This window comes from Apis florea, unplaced genomic scaffold (genome assembly GCF_048593485.1).
Source record: "Apis florea isolate Af1SG1 unplaced genomic scaffold, ASM4859348v1 contig_3068_pilon, whole genome shotgun sequence".
In the NCBI taxonomy this organism is placed as follows: Eukaryota; Metazoa; Arthropoda; class Insecta; order Hymenoptera; family Apidae; genus Apis; species Apis florea.
In genome coordinates, this window is record NW_028256700.1 from 1,615,039 (window position 1) to 1,638,722 (window position 23,684).

The following is a 23,684-nucleotide window of genomic DNA, read 5'->3' on the forward strand; positions in this document are numbered from 1 at the left end:
GCTTTGTCGATCTACGATAAGCGATGATTTGATCAACTTTGAGAATTTATAGACGAATCGAGTCGCAAAGTGGAAAACGAACGACGATCCACGCGCAACACCAATCTCCGTTATATTATATCCGACGTCGTCACGATGCAAACGTCGAAGGAAATTCTTTCGGCATTGGTCGAAAGTATATCCCGATTTATGGAAGCGAATTCGAAGAGTGGACGTGAGTGACGATACGGTTCGAGGCGCGTACACGTTGACAGGGGGTGAGGCGAAGGAAACAAAGATTTGCCAGCTTTCGCTTCGTAGCGTAGGTTAAAACCCGTTCCACCCGTGTGCGGGTTTATCGACTCAACTGTCGCGAATACCCGTATCTCCTTGCTTATCCTCGTCGAGGTTATTGAGTTCGACCTGTTCTCGCGTTTATATATATATATATATACATATATATATATATATATATATATATGTATATATTCGAATAGCTGAATCCATAAGTAACGCACGTAGGAGAGCGAGGCTCGTGGCTATGCTGGGAACATTACAAGCACACTAACGCAACTACTGACATTACGGTCACGTAGCAATATTCAAATAAACCGCGGCAGAAAGCAACGCGGCATAATAAGTTTCCCTCTCCTGCTGCTCCATCTTTCTTTTCTCTTCTCTCTCTCTCTCTCTCTCTCTCTATTTTTCGTATCGTCCCTGTTCATCGCTCAACAAAAGGGAAGAATAATCAGAGGCGTGGTTTCGTTCGATCAAGTTGCCGCTCGTAGGGGAGATATTACGGATCTTCGATATTTCGAGGCCCGAGCATTTTGAAATTACTCGCTCGATCATGATTTATAATACACGCCTCTGGCGTCCCAGCCAAATCTCATTGTTGCGGTATGAAAATTACTTTAGCTACCGTAATTCGCTCGTAGGAGGGAATAAAGATGTCTGCATAAAGTAATTTACACTTGGTTTCGATTCGGTTGATCTAATTAGCCGATCTAATCCCCAAATTGATTGGTCAGAAACTCGTCTCGTTTATTCGAGTATTAAAAAAAATAATGACGCTTCGTAGTTGCGGTATGAAAATTGACTTGCTCGAAGAATAAACTGCATAAAGTAATTTATACTTGATTTCGTTTTCATTTGGAATCGAATTTTTTTTCCAATAAAAGAGAAAACGTCAAAACGAACAAAATTTGGTATTAAAAGAAATAGACTTCTCCTCGTTTCGTAATTGTAGATGCTTGATGGTTGTGGTATGAAAATTACTTTAGTTTATTCGAAGAATAAACATTTTCATTCGGGAATCGTTCGATCAAATCAGACAATTCTCCCTAAATTGATCGACGTTAAAATAGAAATTCATTCGTCGAGGTATTCATCGAGACAATTTTTTTGTTTTTTCCCAATAAAGGAGGAAACGTCACGAACGAAATTCGATACTACAAGAAATAACGACACTTCTGCCCTCTCGTCCCGTAATTGTAGACGCTTTCTTCGTAAATGGCGCGGTCACCGTAATTCCATGCGAGGCGTAGCAGGAGGAGAGAGAGAGAGAGAAAAAAACGTCTTGTTACACGATGCGACGAGTTGAACCGGGCGCAGATTGGAAAATTCGAAGCGCGGTGTGCACATTTCTCAGCCAATGTCAAATACACTGTTGGCATACGCGAAGGTAAACAAAAAAAATAGCGCTTCGGATCAAATCGAATTTCCTGTCGAAATCATTTCGCCCAACTGTGTCGCTCTTCCGCCGTACGCTCTGTTTTCCTATTCCCCCGTGCATCGCAGCACCAGCGCCGCCCAACCACGTCCCTCTATTTTTCTCCTAAAACGCGCCAACTTGGTATAATTTATTCATCGAGCGCGTCGTTGATACGCATCGGTGGGACTACGCACCGGCGATCGGTAAAACAGCGTTTTCGATCGAAGCGAAATTTTTTTTTTTTTTCGACCACTGTTTCGCAGAGAAGTTTTTTCATTTCCCTCGTCATGTTGGAGAAAAAGGAAGAAGCTTCGTTATCGTGCAAGGGAAATTCCTCGCGCATAAAGAAACGCTTGGTGTATACGCACGATGGAGTGTATTTTGTTACGTTAAGATCTCTCGAATTTTGTTCAGTTGGAAGGAAGAATTCTCTACGCGAATTGTAATATAGAGATTCTAGCGGATCTTCGCTTGACTATTTTTCGTTAAATTTGAAGAAACGATAATTTTAAAAATGGAATAATTAAATTCTACTTTAGGCAACTGAATGCGACTCTTGGCTCCCGCGATTTTCTCGTCGCTAATTGGCGTTCTTAATTAAATTCCGTCGATTCGGTTATCTCAATTCGCGCTCGGGTCTAACGCGTGAACGACACGACGAAAATTCTTTGATCCTTTCGGACGAAACACTCGCCAAAACGCTGTTCCATTCGTTCGGATACTCTATCACGGCGACATCGAGATAAATCATGGCTCGCCGTCCGTTTCATTGTGAAAAAGAGTTTACGTGTGGCAAAAAACCTCGAGCGTCAAATCGCAAAAACAGGCTTTGATCCGACGCTCATTGATTCGATCGACGGGGAAAGAGGGGAAATTGAAAAGCGTTAGACGAAATTAGACAGTTTCCAGCCGCACGATTCGCGCGATTAATTTGAACGGATTGAAATATCGAAGGAAGGGGAGGGATCGATTATGAATATGGTTAGAACGCGAGGAAAGTTTTACTACGAGTAAAAGGAAAGGGAGCGCCTTAAATAAATTTACGTCGATCCGTGTGATCGACAGGAATCTAATATTTTAAACCGTTCCAATAAATTGCAATAAATTCTTGCTTGACGGTTAAAATTAGAACGGAATTAGATATTGGACGGCGATCGATAATTTACGAATGACTTTTAATCCCGCATTAATTTCGAGATGAAACTTTCGAGTTTCATTTTGTAACCAACGATCGATTACCAAAGCCATTTAACATCCGTTTATCCTCCTCTTTTGAAAATCTCTTTTACGGAACGATGAGATGGTAGATTTAGCGAGCTTATGACGTATGCGGATGGAATACAGCTTACACGTTTACGCGTAATTCCCTGTTTAGCCGGAAGGAGGCACTGTAAGCGTACCCTGTCTTGCGCAAAAGAGGAGGAGAAGACGTTGTACTTCAAACCCAACGTTACCCTCTTGTGTAACAGTGAACAGTTGTGAACAGTTTGCATCTGTTTGTAGCAGATCGTGATGCGAATAATACGTGGAATAAAGAGAAATTAAGAGAATAAGGATGGATTAGTGACACTCTCGTCGGAATTTGACAAAATATTTCAACCCTTTGGAAAAAATCAAATGCGCAACATTCACTTATGTCGGAGACAAAAATTGTTTATAAATATATGTTGAATTTTGGCGAGACAAAATCTTTTCCCCGTTTGAACGTCAAATCAAATAATTTAATTCGATGATCCTTTTTTTATTCCAGGATTAAATAATAATTCGTATAAATTTCTTCTTCGCTTTGTAAAAAACTGATGATATTTTTAAAACAACGCGTATAACGTAATCCCGAACATATTCGGGAAAGTCTGCGAAAAACTTTCCATCCAATTTGCATTTTATCAGGAAGCTTGGTGAAAAAAAAAGATGAAGTAAAAAAAAAAAAAAATATTTTGAAAGGGGAGATTCCATTTATAATGAATTCTCGATAATTCATCCGTTCAATCTCGTCGAAAAAGTTTGTTCACCGAGCTCAATTAGCGTTCAATAATTACCAATGATACGAGGAATTCAATTTTTCTTCTTCTTCGGTTACGCGTAGGTAATAAAATTGATAATTAAAATAATTGTGCAATTAAGATCAAAAAATTTCAAATTTAATATCTTATTTAGATAGTAATAATAAGAAGAAGAAGACCTTCTTCTTAAGAAGGATGCGTGAATCAAACAGCTCGGTTTCTCATATTTTTCTTCTCGAACGTTTCGATCTCTCGGCTGAGAGAAAACGAGTTGAACAGAGTCGAAATCCGTCAGTGTTGATGGAAGCACTCTCAACCTGTATATTCTCCCTGTATCGATTAAATCCTCCACGCGATGGAAATTATCCCGCCTTAGGTTTTCCACTTTAAAATTTTCCACAATCCCGCGGATCAAAGGATCTTTCGCGGACTTGAATTAATATCGTAAATATTTAAAGCCGTATCAAACCGAGAATGTTGAAGACAAAGGGAAGGAGCCCCTTTTTGTTTGGCTAGCGAGAATTAGATCGCATTATAAAAATTAATTCACTTTTAAATTACTTTGTTGCAACGTGTTTAAAAAAAAAAAAAAGCGAACATTCTTCGACTTTTCCCAATTTTTCGAATCTCGTCGAAAAGGGAGGGGAGGAGGGGGGGGGAGAGAAAAGAGAAAAAGCAGAGGAAAAGAAGATGGAGAGAGAAAATATTAGAGAGATTGCAATTTATTCCGGGAAGGCGTTACCTGGTGGAAAGGGACGACCCAATCACGAAATAATTAGGCGCTAAAGCGGCTTGCCTATTACACGGAGGGTAATATAATTAATGCCGATATTATACCTGCCACCCTCCTCGTATCCCCGGGAGATCGTGCAAATAAAATCCCGGGTATCATCCTGGCCAGCCTCGTATGTGTACAGAGAGAGGGAACGGGCCAAGCTTTTGCCGGATTCACGAGTGGATAATATTACGCAGATGGTACTCGCGTATGGTAAAACGCAGTGACGAGAACGAAACTGATAGAAACGAGAGAGCCGACAATCGTACGTCTTCTTTCCTCGATTCCTTGGAAAAGGAGGAGAGCAAACTCGAACTAGTTGAATTTTTGTGAAACGTTTGTGTCGCGAAACAAAATTTTAATTTTATTTCAATTCTCGAGAGCCGTGGGAAAGTTTAATTGTTAATCTTCGGGTTGAAAAATTATCCGGGGAAACTTATCTCACAAATCCCATTTTCCCGCGTAAATTCACACCCTCGGGTGTGCGTGTAAACTCTCGTCTAATTATATTGGAAGGAAAAAAGAGAAATATGTATATCGTCGTCGAGAATTAATTTTGCGGATCGGGTTGAGTCGCGACTATTCGACGATAGAAAATTCCGAGTTGTTCGAATGCAGCTGGCCGAATGCGAGCGCAAATACAAACAGAGTCGATTGCGTTTCGCGCAAAAAAAATTTGTCAGCTCGACGACGAAATAAAATTTTGTCCCCCATTTTATTTTTCCCTCCATTTTTCGCCACTTTTCCAATCATCGTTATTCCCTTAGAAATCGGCCGAAATCGTTCCTTCCAATTATAAAACAAATTCAAATGCTTGGTAATGAAATAATAAAGCGTATTGGGTGAGCGTGAATTATCGTGAATTCGCAAGAGGGAGGAGGGGTAGTCTTTTCGTTCTCGTCTCTTCGAAACTGGCTACTTTTTAATCCTCCGATATTTTTAATCCCCCGTTTGCAAATTATCGCGAAATTTAAATCTATCACATTAATTTAATACCATCTTTGAATAACGCTTTTAAAATAATATATTTAAGGGGGAAGCGATAATGGTATTTAAGAGTGATTTAATTTTGGTATACAAAATTGGTATTACCCCTCCCCGCCACGATATAGTGATCGTTAATTACATGCAATATCGGATTAAATCTGCGACAAATTTGATTTCCTGTTGTATTTATCGGTTTTTAATATCTTATATGTTGGCGAGCGTATTATACGCGCATTACGTGTAGTGAAATTTTAACCATGTTTTTATTTATAACAAATATTCGGCTTCGAACGAGTATCAAATGTGCGCGATAAATGAAAGGATAAAATATCACATATTATATATTCTTTCATGTATCGACAAAGATTATTCGACGCTTTCTTCTTTTTTTTTTTTTTTTTTTCGATAAAAATGATCGATTTTACGAGCTGTGAACTTTCTTTCGTCGTAGAAAAAGTAATTTTTTTTTTAATTCTAACCTAATCAATTTGAGACCGACCACGCTCGGCCCACTCCACTTGTCCACTCGTAATCTTCTACTCGACTGCCTTTTTCTACTTACTCGGTCGATAATCGAGCAAAGTTTTTAAAAATTACGAGTTTTTAAAGATTTCTTCTAAATTTCTTCGTCGCATTGTACATTTTTTTACGAATGATGTCAATTTTCTAATTTTCGTGAAATATTCGTATTTTTTTTTTTTCGATAAAAATGATCGATTTTAACGAGCTGCGAACTTTCCATCGACTTCCTCTTTCCACTTGCTCGGTCGATAATCGATCAAAGTTTTTCAAAAATTTCTTCTAAATTTCTTCGTCTCGCATTTTCTAATTTTTGAAAATTCGTGCAATATTTTTTTTTTTTTTTTCTTCTTCTCTTTTTATACGTTCGTGGGACGCCAGGATATAGGATTTGGTCGGCCTGTGCTAACGGAAAACTATAACAGAACCTATTCGAGGGGAAGTCGAGTACAGTCTGCAAGCAGTAAATATACTTGGAGAGGCAGTAACGATCGTTTGTCGGTTGCTGCGATTTCTAAGGCCATAAATATCGTCCTTGAACGTTTCCACGTCAGTAATCGTTGATCTGGATCGTACTAACCCTCCTCAATTTGTTCTTTAACGATCACTGGTAGAAAAGTTATCGGGGAAAGTAATTTGCCATTAGCGTCCAACTCCTCCAACTATACATCAGCGGCACAGTCTAAAGCGAAACAAATTCGTCTAGATTCGTCTGGGATCAAGCGCGCTTTTTTTTTTTTTTTTTTTTTAATTATCTATACGATTCAGAATACACTTTTGTCTCTCCTGAATTGTGAATTTTATTTATCGTAATTCTTATCATCTTATCAAGTTCAAATTCTTGAAATTCTTATCCTTTATCCTTTATCCTTTCGAACGCTTGAAAAAAAAGGTTTGGTAATAAATACGAGTACGATTGTAATATTTAAAAAAACGTGAGTGATGCATAATTTCATACCTTTTTCATACCCCAAGCGTTGCGAAAGAGTATCGTGTCGGCGTTTACTATTAATAATATCGACACGTGACCGCCGCAGCTGCATTCACAGCAGCTTCTGACGGTGACTAATGAACAGCGAGGGAAGAAGATGAACCGAGCGAAAATCGATTTACTCTTATTATTTACGAAGGAAACTTGTTTCGATAGAGAGGAGCTATGACTACGACATTCAGACGTCGATCAAAACTAAACGCTTCCGCCATCTTCGTAAATCTCGCCAACAGCCGGATGAATAAATACGTGGAGGAGAGGATTTCGTTTCAACTTGCGGGGAAATAAATTTCTTTATCCTTCTTCCTCTTCCTCGATCACTATTCAAAATTCAAAATTCCAAAAATATATAGGAGCGAGTTTTCTTTTCTAATTAAAATTCAAAAAGCGTAATAATTTTGTCGAAATTTGTTCCGCAACACTTTATAAAAATTACTCGAGAAATTCGAGAGAATCGTTTAACCCTAATGAAACGAAACCAAGTCCATTTCACAAGAGGAATGGTAAATGGAGAGCAGAGGATATGGAAGTATCGAGTGATAATTTTCACCGGCCGTTTAATTTCGTCTAACCCTGAAACGAAGAGCTCGCTCTTATGAGAGAGTCTTCCAACTGGGGAGGGAATGCGCGTAATAAAGCTTATAGCTGGAGTTCGCATCGTCTAGAAACGACGTCTAATGATCTCTCGATCTTTATCGAAAGCGATACATTGAACGAAGAAATGTTCGATGTAACACTAACAATAACTAATAACAATAATAATAATAATCATCATCGTCCAACGTGAGAAGAGAAGAGACTCGATCGAACAGATATTCCGAGAATTTCTTATCGAGGCCATAAATTTGTCTAAAATTCGCCGGAACAGTTTTTTCTTCCGCCACATTCTTCCCGTGCATACGCTTCTTATTACTCGAAGGAATTCGCGCCCGGGTTGATAAAACGTGTGAGGTAAAAATGAAATGCCGTTACGGCTAAATATTTACACAATTATTTTTCGAGCTAAGATAAGGCGAATAAAAATTCGCCTCGATAAATTAAGCGATCTTGGACAATGTCCAAATTGAAATCTAATAAACGATCCTCCTCCCCTCTCTCTCTCTCTCTCGAGTTTCAATACATCGGAGAGGGATGAGATACGGGGCCGATATCTTGGGTGAAACTTTCTTGGTCGGCATCCAAATTTTCGCGACGTACTCGCGACGCCCTTAGAATTATTAACCTATTCGTTATTTCAGGGGATGTAGATATAGACCTCCCTTTCCAGCTTACACGGATTACATAAATTTTATCGCCCGTTTATACCCGCATCCGCTTGAGAATGTCTGTCGCCGATCTTCTCGTTGTTTCGCGAAAAGTCGGCAATTTGCCTCGCTCGTAAAACATCGCGAATCCACGCAGGCCTGTGATGGGCCTCCGCGTGATTTATATACTTCCAACCATCCTGACGCTCTTGCATCGAATCGAATGGTTATCAAAATTAAACGTTTATTTTTCGCTCCGTTTTTATCATTCAGATAAACTTTTTTTATTTTTAGGGGGAGAAAGAAAGATGTGTAAAACAGGGAAGTCGATAATTTTGGATAAAGATAAGCTGGATGGCGAGGCACGAAACGAGTCCCCCGAGTGGTTTATACTTGGGCCCTATCGTCGACGTTATCCTTCGTCGTGTCACCTTGAACACGTTTCAACAGCGAAGGATGTGCGCGTTTCCAGCACACGTTGCAAGCTAGCGTAGAGCGAGACATATTTTATGGGACAACGTTTCCTCCGTTGGCGTGTAGTAGATGCTTGCGAAACTATCTCGTACGTCGGAGAACTGTGCATCATCTCAAACATTCTCTCAGTACTTGCTCCGCATCTTTTCTATTTCATTTTATTCCTCGATCCCCTATGTATGTACACCTCTTTTTGTCTACCCCTCTTCTCCAATCCCTTCGTTTCCCTCTTTTCAATTTTTCCCCAAGACTCTTCCTTTTTCCGCTCTTCTTTCACAGCTTTATTCACTTTATTCCGCGCTCTCGTTTACCTTCCACATTCGCCCGTTTCCTCTCCACACCTGTTTCACCGCCCTCTATCGCCGCCCACTTTCGAAACCTTGATCTTCGAAAAAATTCCAATTCCGTGTCACTCGTGGATGGATCTCGTCGCGTTGTATATTTTTCGTGATTTTTTTTTTTTTTTGTACACCGTTCCGCTACTTTACAAAATTATCACGTTATAAAGAAACCCGCCCTTTGAATTTCACTCTACGTTTCCTTTAATGTTTGAGAAGACGGTTAGTTTGCTCCGTGATTGGCCCTGAATGGTAATGCAGCCGGGTGTCTGTCGAGAATGAGCTCGATCCTCAAAGGAGAAAGTTTTAATCCACTTGATATTCCTCTTATGAATAGTTAGTACTTATTAACCTGCTAAAAGATACTAATCAGTAGCCACAGTTGCGTAATATTTAAAACAAAATGTTTCAGATATCGATTATTATCTCACCACGAAGAAATATTATTCTTCGTTCTAATCTTTTAAGAAATTCTCTTGAACAAAAATATTTCGTTTTATCAAATCGACGACCATCGTTCGAAATAATCGAAATAATCGAAAAAAGATCGTGATTAAAAATTTTATCACGATTTCATCTTGCAAATCCTTTGAAAAGCCTTAAATTTTGTTCATAAAATACTTGAAATACTTCGGTCAAAAGCCTCGAAACTAGAATTCAGGGCTAATTCGCACAGTTTGTCATCTGTGTTCTCCCATTCCCACCTTGATCACGACTAGGAATATTGACACAAATCAGCTGACTGTTCGCAAACAGTTTGCGTAGATGGGTAATCAAAATGTACACATCTTGAATGGCGTAGCACCGGTGAGGAGTGGTAAATAACAGGGACGCGGAGAGTGAGCCGGTTGTTAGACGATACAGCGCCATCCGGTGTCCCGGATCGTAATATCGCTTTAATTATGTGCGCCGTATTTGCGCCAGGCCGCGTTATTAATTTCGGGTCCTCGCGTGGAGAGACTTACCATTACGACCTCGGGGGATACGTCCTGTAGCAAGGAGCGACGTCGACAAGCCGGGGAGGGGAGTGGAGTGGAGAAGGCAGAGGGAGAGGGGGCAAAGGTGTGCAGCCTTGTTCGCCGCGGCCCCTCTCTCCCAGGAGTCGCTGCTAGTCGGTTGCGCATTCACCTACGACACACGGCACCACGGCTCATCTTCGAGATGTTATTGCACGACGAAACCCTCCTATCCTATTCAAATTATTTCGAGCGGTAAATTAAACAGCTGAAGCCGGCTCGTAAGCCGCACGAGCGTGCTAAATTTCGGTCGTGAGAACCGACACACCGATATCCCGAATGTGTCTGTCTCTCGGAGGAAACGAGTTTTTCGATCTGGTAGTGTGTAGTTGTTGTGTTTCGTCGATGAGCCACGAGATGCCGTGTAAGAACAATCGTCGATATTCGAGTTTTACGACCTCTACGCTCTCGAGAATTTCACTTTCGGATCTATTTCTATTTCGCTTTTCTCTTCTTTCTCTTGTTTTTTTTTTTTTTTTATTCATTTGAATATAAGGATAAAATGAATCGTTTGTGGAAAGAAATAAAAAAAAAAAAGTAAAGAAAAGTTGTTGATAACGAAAATGTCGTTCGATTCAATTTTCTGCGCTTCCTCCCCGCAGAGCTATTCAGCTGGTTTAAAAGCCCGTAACAGTTGGTATCGTTTGGAACTAGATTTCATCAATTAAAGCATTATTCTACGTGGCAAACTTTTCCTCCCTGGTGTAATCTCTCGTGCGTAAAACGGGGAATGACTCCTCCTATCTGTTCTATGAACGACATTTCCTCTTTCCAGTAAGTAATGCAATTTTCACGTTTGCTTCGATTCTAATTTATTCTTAGCCAATATAAAACTCGTTACGGAAAGGGAAATGAATTGGAAACGTAATACGGACATATTAATTTCTCTTTTAATAACGCGAATCGAAAAATATGTAAATATGAAAATATAAAAATACGAATCGTATCCTGATGTACGTCATCGGATAAATATAAATTCGTAATAAAATGTACTTCGTTCGAAAAACACTCATTTTTATGATACGAACGAATTTGTTGGTAACGTTGAAAACATACGTATCGATCGAACGTACCTACTTATTCGTACTTACTTTAGACTAGTTGTTTCTTATTTTAACTCAATTATCGCGTTTCTCGCGTGGTTAAAAATAAATAAGGAAAAAAATAATTGTGAGAAAAAGCTTCGAATTGTTCCCTTTGTGTAACTTTTCTTTCTTTCTGTAATTTTACGTTCCCCAACCAAAATACATTTCTTTTTCCGCGGAATTGTAAAATATAATAATACTCTCCCCATAACTGTACCGGTCTGTTGTATTATTTCGCCTCGATGAATTGGGATATTTTCCGAAATTGCACGGCATCGAATTAATTTTGAAATATGATGGAATCGACGTAGACAGTATCGAGAGGATCGGTCGCATCATGTAAATTGGGTGTAGAACAATGGTAGAGCAAGATCCATTATTTTGACCGATGTAATTTCTGCTCGTTTTCCAGACAGTTTGGTCGGTCGTCTCCCGGAAAATGCAGCCGTGGATTGCGGTCACCGTGTAAAATAAATAATCCCCAGAGTTTCTCTTCCGTTTCTCGTTCCGTTCCGCTTCGCGTGTCCCGTGTCTGTTACGTTTTTTTTTTTTTTTTTACCGTGATACCGTCATCTCGTTACATCGTTCACGTTTATCCGCCCTCTCTTTCATACGTTCCAGGGTGTAATATGCCTTCTTTGAAAAGTTGTTTGCTCGTCGAGAAAAATATTTTCACGACCGTGTAAAAGAATTATCCTCGTTCGAAGAAACGATTAAATAGATTTAGCTTTTTGACCACACGATTTCCTCCCTGTGGATTTTTACGCCAATTCAAAAATCTCTTTTTATGAAATATTCAAACCGCTTACTGTTACCGTGATTCGATCGTGATTCGAGGATGCTTTCGAGTTGCCTCGAAGCAAGGATCGAAAAATTTTGAAACATCTTCGAAACGTGATGAAACTTGCACGATTATTTACCGCGTGAGTCACTAGTTGTTGCAAAGTTGTCGATTCTTGTCTTCTAATAACGATTTCTCGAAGTTTGATTATATATACGTTGCGTGCAACTTGGGGCATGAATAATCGATTTCTCGTCATTGTTACATCACTGGACCTGTTGACGATTGCAATTTAAATCGCATTAAAATTTGTTTATTAATTCACCGCTCTTTCATCTCGCGTAAATTATAATATTTTTCTTTCTTGTATCTGAATTCGAATGGGTTCTAGAGCAAAGAGAAAAAGAAAGAAAATCTAAAAGTTGGTATCACAGATATCGTACGGATTCGTACGATAAAAGGTAGGGCGGTGATAAATTAGTTAAAATTGCTCGATTTTCTCGGTCGTTATACGCGAAGAGAAGAATTTTTCCAATTTTTAGTTCTTACTTTCTTCTTACGTTCGATTCGGGTGGTGCGATTCATTTTCAATACTCGAAGATTAAACCAAAGTTGCAGAAAGTTTCAGAAGCTGGCACTTTTCCAATAATCAGGGTATTTATACTTAAAACGTAAAAGTAGAGGTTCGAGGTAAGTAAAGTATCTTAAACTTTCTTATGCTTCGCGAAATCCTGCAACACGTTCGAATCCAATCGCGCTACCCTCTCTCTTCTTTAATACTTTTCCACTTGTGCGATATAAAAAAATAAAAACTCGAAAGTCTCGGTTTTGTGTTCGCGTCCCGAATTTAACCGAAATTTATTTCGACGATCTTCTTCCATCTCGATCGATATTGCGATAAATCTTATTCACCAGTTTTAGTACTTATTAGTTGGGAAGTGTTCATTATCTCGAAACGGGTGAGAGTCCAACTCATTGTCAGGCATAACGATGTCATTGTGGACAAGTTTCTTGGTCTAAGACCTTGTCAAACTTGGACGTGTTCCCAATGAGCTCCTCTCGACGTCTCGAATCTTCGAAACGTTGAAGCAAATTCCCAAGACTCGCGTTATCTCGTGTATTTGATTTAAGTTAACCAGAATCCAGTAAATAAAGTATCGAATTTTTTTTTTTTTTTTTTTAAATATCATTTCGTGTTATTTTTAAAACGAAAGGATCTGTTCTAACAAAAGGAAAAATGTATCTCGTTGAAAGAGATGAATTTTTCTTTTTTCTTTTTTTTTTTTTTAAATATATCATTGCGTGTACAGATAAAAAGTAATAGCTTTCGAGAAAAATATTGCGATAGACAGCCAAGTCGTTTCTCTTAAAAAAAAAAAAAAAAAGAATATCCGTTCACGACGTACATCCGCTGGTGAATCAATAACTTTCAAGACTTCTGCCCCAGCTTTTTGCGCTAACACATTTACGAAGTCCGTTGCGCGACTTTAATCGAGAAAATCTGCATAAATATGCATGGCGTCTCATATGCATTCAGCTTGCATTAAGAAAATCGGATATGAATATGCGTCCCACGGCAAACGTTAAGTTTCTTCAACGCCTCTGATTAACTCGCGAATCCTTTTAATCTAACGATAATCGGGCGCAAAGAGGACGACCATAATTTCGAGGAGTTATTTTTTTTTAAAAATAATTCTCGACCGAAATAATGAAGAAAAATCGCATTTTTTTCCCCTCCAAAATTTCCATTCCTTTCACGCTTGTCGAATGTCACAGATTGTTTTCAATATCTTTGCCGAACGATCCCTCTGTGCCCCGTTCTTCTTGCACAGATGCAATATCGAACAATTTAATAAAAGATCGTTCTTCTCTCTTTCGCCATTTGAATAGCGAGCGCGTAAAGCTCCGCCCCGAGAAGAAACTTCGAAACAAAAAGGGGGGAGGACCATCGATGAAACAGCTCGCCCTCGATCGGATATAAACTTTCATATTAAATCCATTCCCTTCCAGTTTGTTTATATTTATTTACAAAAATGATTCCAAAACGAAAACGTGGTCTCGATAGATTCGTTAAGATCTAATAATTTACAGCCACGAGCCAATGGAATTTCGATCCTGCCTTAACAAATGGTGAAACGGATACGAAAAAAAGGGAGCGCGTCGTAAATGATAAGGCGAAACGACAGTGACGAATAGGGCTTTCGCGAGTAGTTTCGCGAGCCTTCCGCTTCGTTCGCTGCGATCCCCAACGCACTCGAACGCTATCGTCGCCCGCGCACCAATTTCCGATAGGCGATCCATTATTTTAAGCGGCATCCGCGCCCCATCGATTCGCGCCTCCGCTTTTTCGCGACCGGAAAATCTCCTCCTCCTCCTCCACTTCATTATTTTCGCTATATTTTTCTCATCGATCGGCTTACGCGAGTTATTAACCGCGCGTCATTCCTTCGAATTCCAACGCAATGTCCTCGACGTTGCGATTAATTGTCGGTAAGAAAGAACGAGTTGACTGAAAACAGTTGGAGAATGATATATCCGTTCATTTTGCAATTTACGTGTATTTTTCTTTGTCCCTTTTTTCTTTATAGAACCCTTTCCTACAGAATTGTCGTTAGTTGGATGATCGTATTAGCGAGTTATGTCAGCTGGCCGTTGAAACAGGACACCTCCGAGCCCCGGGAGAGAGAGTAAGTTTCCCAATTTGGGAGTATGCCGGTGGTCGTCGTCCGGCCATAAATTAAATTAAAGGCATGTACGGCATTTTGCGAAAGGAGAAAGGTTGGAAAAGTAAAAAGCAGGTAAAATTCGATTATCCAACTTTGCGCGGAGATATCCCTTCCGTTGCGAAATAGACGAAAGGAACCGATAAGACGAGCGTGATGAAATATTATTACTTTTCACTACAGATTCCTAGATGATCGATCGAGATCCAACGTGTTGAGTTTATTTGTCTTGTATACTTATCCCTTTGCACTCGAGAGGCGCCACGGTGCACACTTCGAACGATTGTACATCAAGCGGGAGAAAATTCATTTTTAAATTTTAAAGAAATAATTGTTTCCATGTAATGTATGTCATACGTTAAAACTTTAAATCCTCTTTTTAAACGTTTACAAATTAAACGAAGATCGGTCATATTTCAATATTCTGTAAATTTATCAAGAAGCGTTTAAATTTCAATTTTTACATCGGATACGACATCTATTTTAATTTATAATAATTATTATAAATTATCGATAAGTTTTTTTTTTTTATAAATTGAGCTTAAAATTTGTCAATGATTTATTAAGCTCGTTAATTTTGTTTACGGCTGCACATGACACGTAGGGATACAATCGAGTTCTTTAATCTAGCCACCGATATTATTTTTTAGGGGATTAATTTTATAATAATGCCCTAACTTTAGTTGGCAATTTTTCTGTTCTTTCCTTTTTTTATCCTTTTATATTAATTAAACGCAATGTTAATTTTTCTTATATATATATATATATATTTAGTTACATCTTTATATTTTACCGAATTTGATCGAACGATTCATTAGATTAGATTTCGTTATCTCGAAATAACAAGATCGATTTGTGAATAGATTCCTTAGATTCCTTTATCTCTTTGTTATAAACCGATATAAAATCATGCCCCATTGAAAAACTTGTCGAGTGCAAAGGGGGTTATAAACGCGACCCCTTTTCCCTTTCTGAATCGACATCACTACAACGTAATATTTATCCATTAAAATATATCCTAATTAATTCTTCATTTTAATCGCATCCGGCAACCTAATACTTTTTTCCTCCAGTTTTTCGAGTCCCTCCGGAGAATATTCGAAGTGAAAAATGTTTTCCAGGTTGCGGCAGCATCGCGCCAAAATCCACATGGGGCAAAATCGCGACTACGGGCTACGCCAGTCTCGGCATCCCCTTAACCTTGGTCTACTTGTCGAGCGCCGGAGGCCTTTTGTCCAGGTGCGCGAGGGGTGTGTTCACGCGCGCTCTTTGCTGCTGCCTTTGTTCCAATTGCGGCTATTGTTGCTACGATGAAAGACGGATGGAGGTAAGCGGCATTTTCAACCGAAAGATACTGGCGTATCTTCTCTGATAACGATCAACGAACGGTTTCCTTTTCTTCTCTGCTTTTGTCGAAAAAATGCGAGTGCAGGAAAAAGAGAGGCGCATGAGAAAGAAAAGGCAGCAGGAGGAGCTGGCGCAGCAGCAACTCCAGTTGCAGGAGCCGTTCTACGTGCGCGCGAACGCGTCGAGTTTCACGAGCACGGTGGAGATGAAGAGCAGCCCGAAGGACGAGGTGTCGAGCCTCGGCTCCGGCGACAGGCCCAACGTCACTATACTCGCGCCGATCAGCATTTGCCTGGGCGCCATGCTCTGCTACATCGTCGCGGGCGCATTCACTCTGCACAAGTTGGACGGCTGGTCCTTTGTGGGTACGTGAGAAACGGATTTCCAACCTCTCCTTTCCACTCTAACGCGACGTTGTAACGAGAGAGATTGCAAAATACAGATTGGACGGAATCGGGTGAATTAAGTTAAAGTTTTGGTGTTTAGATGCGAGCTACTTCTGCTTCATGAGCCTGAGCACGATCGGGTTCGGTGATATGGTGCCCGGTTCCTATCCACGCCACACCCTCTACGAGTCGAGGAACGCGACCGTTTGGTTCTGCTCGTTCTACATAATGTCCGGGATGGCGCTCACGGCGATGTGCTTCAACATACTCCACGACGAGATCGTGCACAGGCTAAGCCATCAGACGGAGAAGCAGGAGCCGGTTAAGGCCAGCCCGAGCGTGGACGAGCTCTCCACCGATCCCCTCACCCTGACCTCGTGACAATTTCCGTCTGGCAACTTGTGCCACGGCACCGACGACAACGATATCCGGGGAACGGAACCGCCGACCAGCCTCTTCGCCCACGAGAACGAGATCAATATACTGAAGGACACTTTCAATCAGGTGGACGTCACCAGAGACTGCAAACCGATTTTGAAACTCGAGGATCACGTTCCGCCGATTCCTGGTGTCTACATGTTGCCAAAGGTCGACGAGGAGGCCGAGGAGAACACCGAAATGTGAAACACGCTTCTCCCTCGTCTCCTCCAGACGAGTGGATCGTCCTTTCTCGATAACGAGTTCGACGAGACCCGTCCAAACGGGTTTCCTTGTTCCAAACGGCAACGTTTCGCGTTTCCAACCAACGCCAACGTGTTTCGAATCGATAACTACCCTTGATACGTCGTTTATATATATATAAATAGAAAATTAATCGCAGTGAGATAGCGCGCGCTTCGACGAATCGTGGAGGAAATTGGACGAAAAAATATTTTTATTCGCGGTTAATTAATTGATTTTCAAGAAAAATCGACGAATTTTTTTTTCCTTTTCTGCGCGCCAGAAGAGAAGAATTGTTCTAAAAACGGGTTTCTAAATACGTTCGTTCGAAGAACAAGATGGTTAACGATCGATGGACTGTCCTCGCGTAGAGAGATACAAACCGATACAAACAAGTATTTATGCGTACGGCATAAAACGAGACGCCTTCGTGGTCGTGTACGAGGGATGTGTGCATCAATTTCAAAGAAAGTAAGCCGCTATGTTCCGTTGGAACGCCGTTTCCAATATATTAACGAAACGAATAAACATTTTTACAACAAATGTTGAAATTATATATTTTTCCGTTACTCACTTGTCATTTATTTTCTACGATTAAATACACGCAAAATCAATATTGGATCGCATATAAATATGGACCGTTTATTAAATTTTACTCGATTTTAATCGAAATAATGATTATGACGTAAATAAACACGGCCCAACTTGGTGATATCGCGTTAATAAAGCCCCGGCAATTACATTACACAAGTTCTAAACAAGATTTTCCTCAGGATGTACCAAGTGTCCCCTAAATGTTCTAAAGGAAGTTTCTAAACTTGCTTGTTATTGATGTTAATTTCTACGTTAATCCTGATCTACTTTTGACCAACATTCGTGAAATTTTCGTCGAATTTCAATGAATATAAGCTTGAGAGATAATTATTTTCCAGATACATACATCGAATAATCGTATGTATTTTAATTTCTAATGAAAAAATGTTTCATACGATTTGGAAATGGCGTTCTAACGAGATCGACTCGATATTTCTATGCCTATTTAGATAGAAATTCGTGACAGTTTTTATATTTCTGCATATATGATAAACGCTCGAAAAAAAGGAACACGTTCTTGTCCATAATGTAATCGAATGGATTATTGCGTCTAGTCGTATAAAATGGAGCGTGCGTGATTCAAAACGTTCCTTCGCACATATTGTAAATCAACGCGTTTCGAAACGCGTAATAACACTGCCAAAAATATAAAAATATTGCCCAGAAAAATTAACGTAACGTTGGAAGAAAAAAAAAAATTGCTACAAGCTTTAATAATATATTGATAATATATATACAAGTATTTTAATATACATTTTGTAACGAATGAATTTTTCTAACCTAAAAGGATTTTTTTGGTACAACTTTATACTGTATCTGTTCTTATATCCTGTCTTATCATTCTTTATTACTGTTTCAATATTTTGTAACTGTTTTATAAAATTTCCGATAATTTTTCAGAATTAATTGCCAATTATTATTCTCGATAATGCAATAATGCAATACCCATTGGACTAGACGCAGAAATCGTGAACGAAAAAAATCATATTTCAATTCTGTGCTCAAGAACAATAACTAAAATACTGTTACGACTAGACACTAATCTTTAAGAGATGTTGCATATAAAACTATTCACATTGTTCAATATCGATATTCGTGATAGAGAATATGGGATTACGGAGTGCGTAATGTATAGCTGTAAATTAGCTGTAAAAATATCACTCTTTTTGTCGGGTACACGGAGCAGATTTTTTTTCTAAAACACTTCTCTAAAAATTGCGTTTAATTAATAACGAAAAATAAAGTTAAACTCTCTCTCTCTCTCTCTCTCTCGATGAATAAAATATTCATGTATCGTATATACTCGTTCTTTCGTGCATTTTCTACACTTTGTTTAAATCAATCAAATATCCACGTACGTAGATATACAATTTAACAAAACTTGTATATTATAAGGAAACGTTATAAAAGGGAAGAAAATCTGGCTTGCGCAAGATTAAGTCTATCGTCTATCGAGCAAAACGGCACGTTTCTGCTCTGTGCAAACGACAAAAGAACCGCGTGCAAGTAGCGACCTAAACAAGTGTTTTTCTGTTTCTTCTGTAACATATCATAAGATGTAAGTACGTTATAAAGTCCTTGTGAAAACGCTGAAAAAAAAAAAAAAAAAAAAATGAGAGAAATGAAACGATCGACGAACGATACGATGTATCTTGGAAGCACGAGTGTTAAATCGTATGCGAGTTCCGGTTGTGCGAATTTCGTTAGGTGTCTAATGACAATCGATATCAGCTTGAGCAGTTACTAGAATTATCGTTATCGCTCTATCGGTGATTCGATAGGGGATGGTGGCCGGTAGCCAAAACAAAGTTTACTTTAACGTTTGTACCAGCCATCGATCCAACCTTGCCGACCGAGCAAACTTCCTCGCACTCGTTCCATTCATTTTGAAAAGGCACACGCGTTCCTCCAAGCTGACGCTTGGACTATTTGTTGCGGAAAACCACTTGTAACTTTCCTTCGATTCACTTTGGATATATCGTCGAACCGATGATCGACTTTTTTTTATTCGAGATTAAGAAACGAAATTTCGATGAAATAGAAATTTCTTCGACGGTAAAATCGGTCGATAATTGCAGTTGGTTCGATAGAAGAGAAAGTAAGATTCGCGTGTTGTTCGAAGTGAAAAAAAAAATCGAAGATACCAAGTTCCAAGGAAGAATTTACCAGACCAATGTGCCCATTTATAATAATAAATAAATCATACAAAATTTGATGCCAGAATGTAAGGATAAGAAGTTTACAATTTTGCAAAAAGTATATAAGATTTTTTTGTATTCTTTTATCGTTTCGATTCGTTTCTTTGTTCGGTAAAAATTCGATTCTGAATACAAAATGTTTGACGAGTTAATGGCCGCAAAGAGAAACCGTTTATTCTGTACAAAGAGCTTGAATGTGAATTCCCATTAGAGAAATCTTCCTCCTCATTTTTCTATTTCATAAAGATTTCCTTTTCGCGTGATTTCACGCCCTTGCGTTCTGGTTTCTTTCCTCGTTCCTCAGGGAAATATGACTGAATTCAAAGCACTTCGTCGACCACTATGAAACTTTAGCACGACAATTTCGCGAAAAAGAGTCGGAAAGAAAAAAAAAAACTTGATCCGTTCAACGGATTTTTGATTAATATGCCCGTTATTCGAGAAAAAAAGAGAGATAAAAAAAAAAAAAAAAAGGGAAAGATCGAATCTTCTCCATCTTTGTATCTTCGTTAATAGTTTCATTTGTGTATTTTCGATATTCACCATGACGCAATCGTAAATTCTAAAAACTGAGATAATAATCGGCAACGATAATTAGACGAATTCGAATTTCGAAAGTTTTTTTCGAAAAATGTTCATCATCATTGTTGTTTAATTTATCGATGTGAAATTTAACGATAATATCGTGAATGAGTATTATAAAGTCAATTATATTGCAAAATATTCTCAAATTAATGATAAACGAGTTTGTATAAACATGATTCTCGGACCTTTTCTAGAATTAAATTTACACAATTTATCGAATAAATAGAAGAAATTTATACGAGAAGCATTATGATCAAAGTAAAGAATGGCAAATATTAAATTTCCTTTTCTCTATAATGATAATGTGTCAACACGTATATTATTTATTTGAATATTTTCTGCTTACCACTAAATTTCAAAAGACACCAAATAATACCGAATAACTGGTTCGTCGATTGCTCAAACTAAAGGATTAATCAAAGTTCAAATCAAAATTAAGACAAAGAGAATAGTAATCAAAGAAAAAAAAAAAGAAAAAGGTGGAAAAGATTTTACGCTGATTCGATATTCGGTGGGATTTGCTTCTGCCGTCCTTCCGTAACAGCGAATCCTGCACAAAATTACACAACCTGTATTATGTAATTCGAACGTAACATGGCGTAATTTTTACGAGTCTAACTAATTGTTCGGAGATATCGTTTAATATTCAACGTGATAAAGAAAAATGGTAATCAGGAATCAAAAAAAAATTTGTCAACATCAAGATCCAACGTAAGAACAGCGTCGTTGATAAACTTTTCTATGTTACCCTTGTACATAATATTAAACGTTGTACGATATTAATACTGAAAAAAAAAAAAAAAAAAAAGTTAACGTTTAATGTTAGAAAAGTATTATTAAAAAACATTAGAATTTCTATTTTCACTCTCGATCGATTTTGTCCAAAATAAAAATTCCACATCTTTAAGCGTGAATTGCAATTCAAATCGTGAGATGAGAAATACGATATTCATTCGAAACTTTTCGTATACAACAATCATGGTATCCTAATGCTCTGAGAAAAAAAAAAAAAAATAGATATGTGCTCCTTCTAGCAGTTTTGTATAGTCCGTTTTACAAATGTATATCTTTGTACAGAAATAGTCCGATAATTTTTATTGGAAAAAAAATTAAAATGGAGAACTTTGTTAATTTTCTGCCTTACTATATTTTAATGAATATCATAGGTGTGCGTACAATATGCGTGTATATATATATATATATATATATATGCTCATTTTGTAATAAGGAATTTTATTCATTTAACAAATTGATGTCAAATTAATGACGGATAATTAATATCAATTTGACGAATAAATAAAATTTCTAATATATAGAGTTAAAACAAAAACTGTTTTATATTCTTTTCCTTGTTTTACGTTTGTTGTAAACTAGTTATAATTTATAGTGAAAGAATTGTAAAGAATGAAATTTTGTGAAAAAATTTGATCAATGTATATGAAACAATCAAACTCTTGGAAGAGGCAGAAACATCAATAAACTAATTAACTAATCAAACTTAAATTTATTATTTGAATTTTACGTAAATTTATTTTTTAATTTGATCTCCTTTATTATTTGATTTTGAAACGAGAATCTTTAACATTTCTATTATTACTTATGAAAGAAAAAATTTTAAAGATACCAATCTTATTGGATTACACATAAATAAAATTTTTTAAATATATATTAAGTATATTACTACATTATTGTTTGTACTTAAATTTTGTTATTTTAAGAAACAAAATGATATGACGGTATAATAATAATAATATAATAAATAATAATATTTGACATTTTTATTTTAACTCGTACGATAAACTGCTTTCCATGTTTATTAAATTTATAATACTTTAAACATGAATAAAAATAATTAACATACATTATATATAGAAACTAAATTTTTTATAATTTTCGTAATATATTCGTAACAATAATTTATATGTTTTTTACATTGTCTTATGTTTTTAATTCTTCTTCTCCAATTTCATCATTTCTTTCGATTGCTTGTAATGATTTTCTTCAATTTTTTAAGAAATATATATGTATAAAGATATGAAGGATAAAAACTTATGTGAAAAAATGAATAGAAACGAATAGAAAAAGAAAAAAACAAGATTTCAAAAATACCATAAATTTATGATTTAAATTTGTCATGTAATAAAAAATATACGAACCAATTACTATCTTGTAAATATTTAAGAAGAACACTATGGAAGTGCACGTTACTATAAAATACATGGGGACATTGTTAGATATTGTACATTGTACATCTGTATAATCATTTGTCGAACAATGTATCTTATATTATCAAATAATAAAATAGAAAAGATTTATCAAAATCTTAATTTCCTTTTTCAAACTAATTTGATTTTTTCTTTATAAAAAATGTAACTTTTCTCATCCGATATATTTGTCTAATAAAAAAATATGCGATAGAATTTAAATAAATAACTCGCTTATTGTAAAATCAAAAAACAGAAATATTTATTAAATTAATTTGTAAATTATATTTTTTAGAAAAAATAATTTTTAATTATTTTCTAATAAGATAATTAATATAATTATTAATATAATAATTAATAAAAAATGAAATAAATAATCTTTTAAACCTATAGTAATGATTAATAAAAAGAAAAAAAACTTTTGTAGAATTTTTAATTTTCAAAAAAAATCTGAAAATATTCAAAAATTCACTCTCTGTTTTTTTTAAAATATTTTAATCTTTCTTATTTTATTTTCAATAATTATTATATAAATTAATTATATTCATTGATAATTCAAATAATAAAACAGAATAAAAATATATATGTATAAAATATTTCATTATTATCATCAAATTTACCGCTTCGTCATGAAAATCTATGATGGCGTCCAAATTGCAAATTTTTTCTTCTTAAAATTGTCGCGCAATCACCTAATAACCTAATAAAATTAAATTTAAAATTTTAAATATACATAGAAAATAATAGAAGGAAAAACGATTATATAAATAAATAAATCATATAAAAACTTATAAATACTGAACTATGTATAATTCTATATTATAATTCTAACCGTTAATTAAATAAAGAAAAAATGTTAATTGTTAAGAAATAATTGTAAATTATAATATTCAATAAATTATTAAATAACGATATATTAATTAGATAAAAATATTTATACAAACAATGAAAGAATATCTATAAAAGTATCACATAATAAATAGATCACACATACCTCGAACAGAACTACGTCTAATCATTACGACTGTCAACAGAACAATGATTTCCCGCGTTCCGATTCGTCATTGAATCAACAAAGAGA

The 23,684-nt window shown here is 36.8% G+C and overlaps 1 protein-coding gene and 1 long non-coding RNA gene across 2 annotated transcripts in view; one reads left to right on the plus strand and one right to left on the minus strand.

Annotated features, from left to right (window-relative positions):
* The window catches only part of LOC100868037 (potassium channel subfamily K member 6), a 43,010-nt gene extending 24,092 nt beyond the window's left edge, over positions 1-18,918 (plus strand). Inside the window, 3 exon segments of the mRNA XM_012495151.3 lie at positions 15,751-15,956; positions 16,062-16,341; positions 16,463-18,918. Of these exon segments, the coding sequence (XP_012350605.2) occupies positions 15,751-15,956; positions 16,062-16,341; positions 16,463-16,743 (767 nt within the window). The 3' untranslated portion in view covers positions 16,744-18,918.
* Positions 18,919-22,159: 3,241 nt separating this feature from the next.
* Positions 22,160-23,658, minus strand: LOC147657623 (uncharacterized). The gene is made up of 2 exons (XR_015292095.1): positions 23,598-23,658; positions 22,160-23,303 (listed from the first exon to the last, which is right to left on the minus strand). It is a non-coding gene; the product is annotated as an uncharacterized LOC147657623 (long non-coding RNA).
* Between the last annotated feature and the right edge of the window lie 26 nt (positions 23,659-23,684).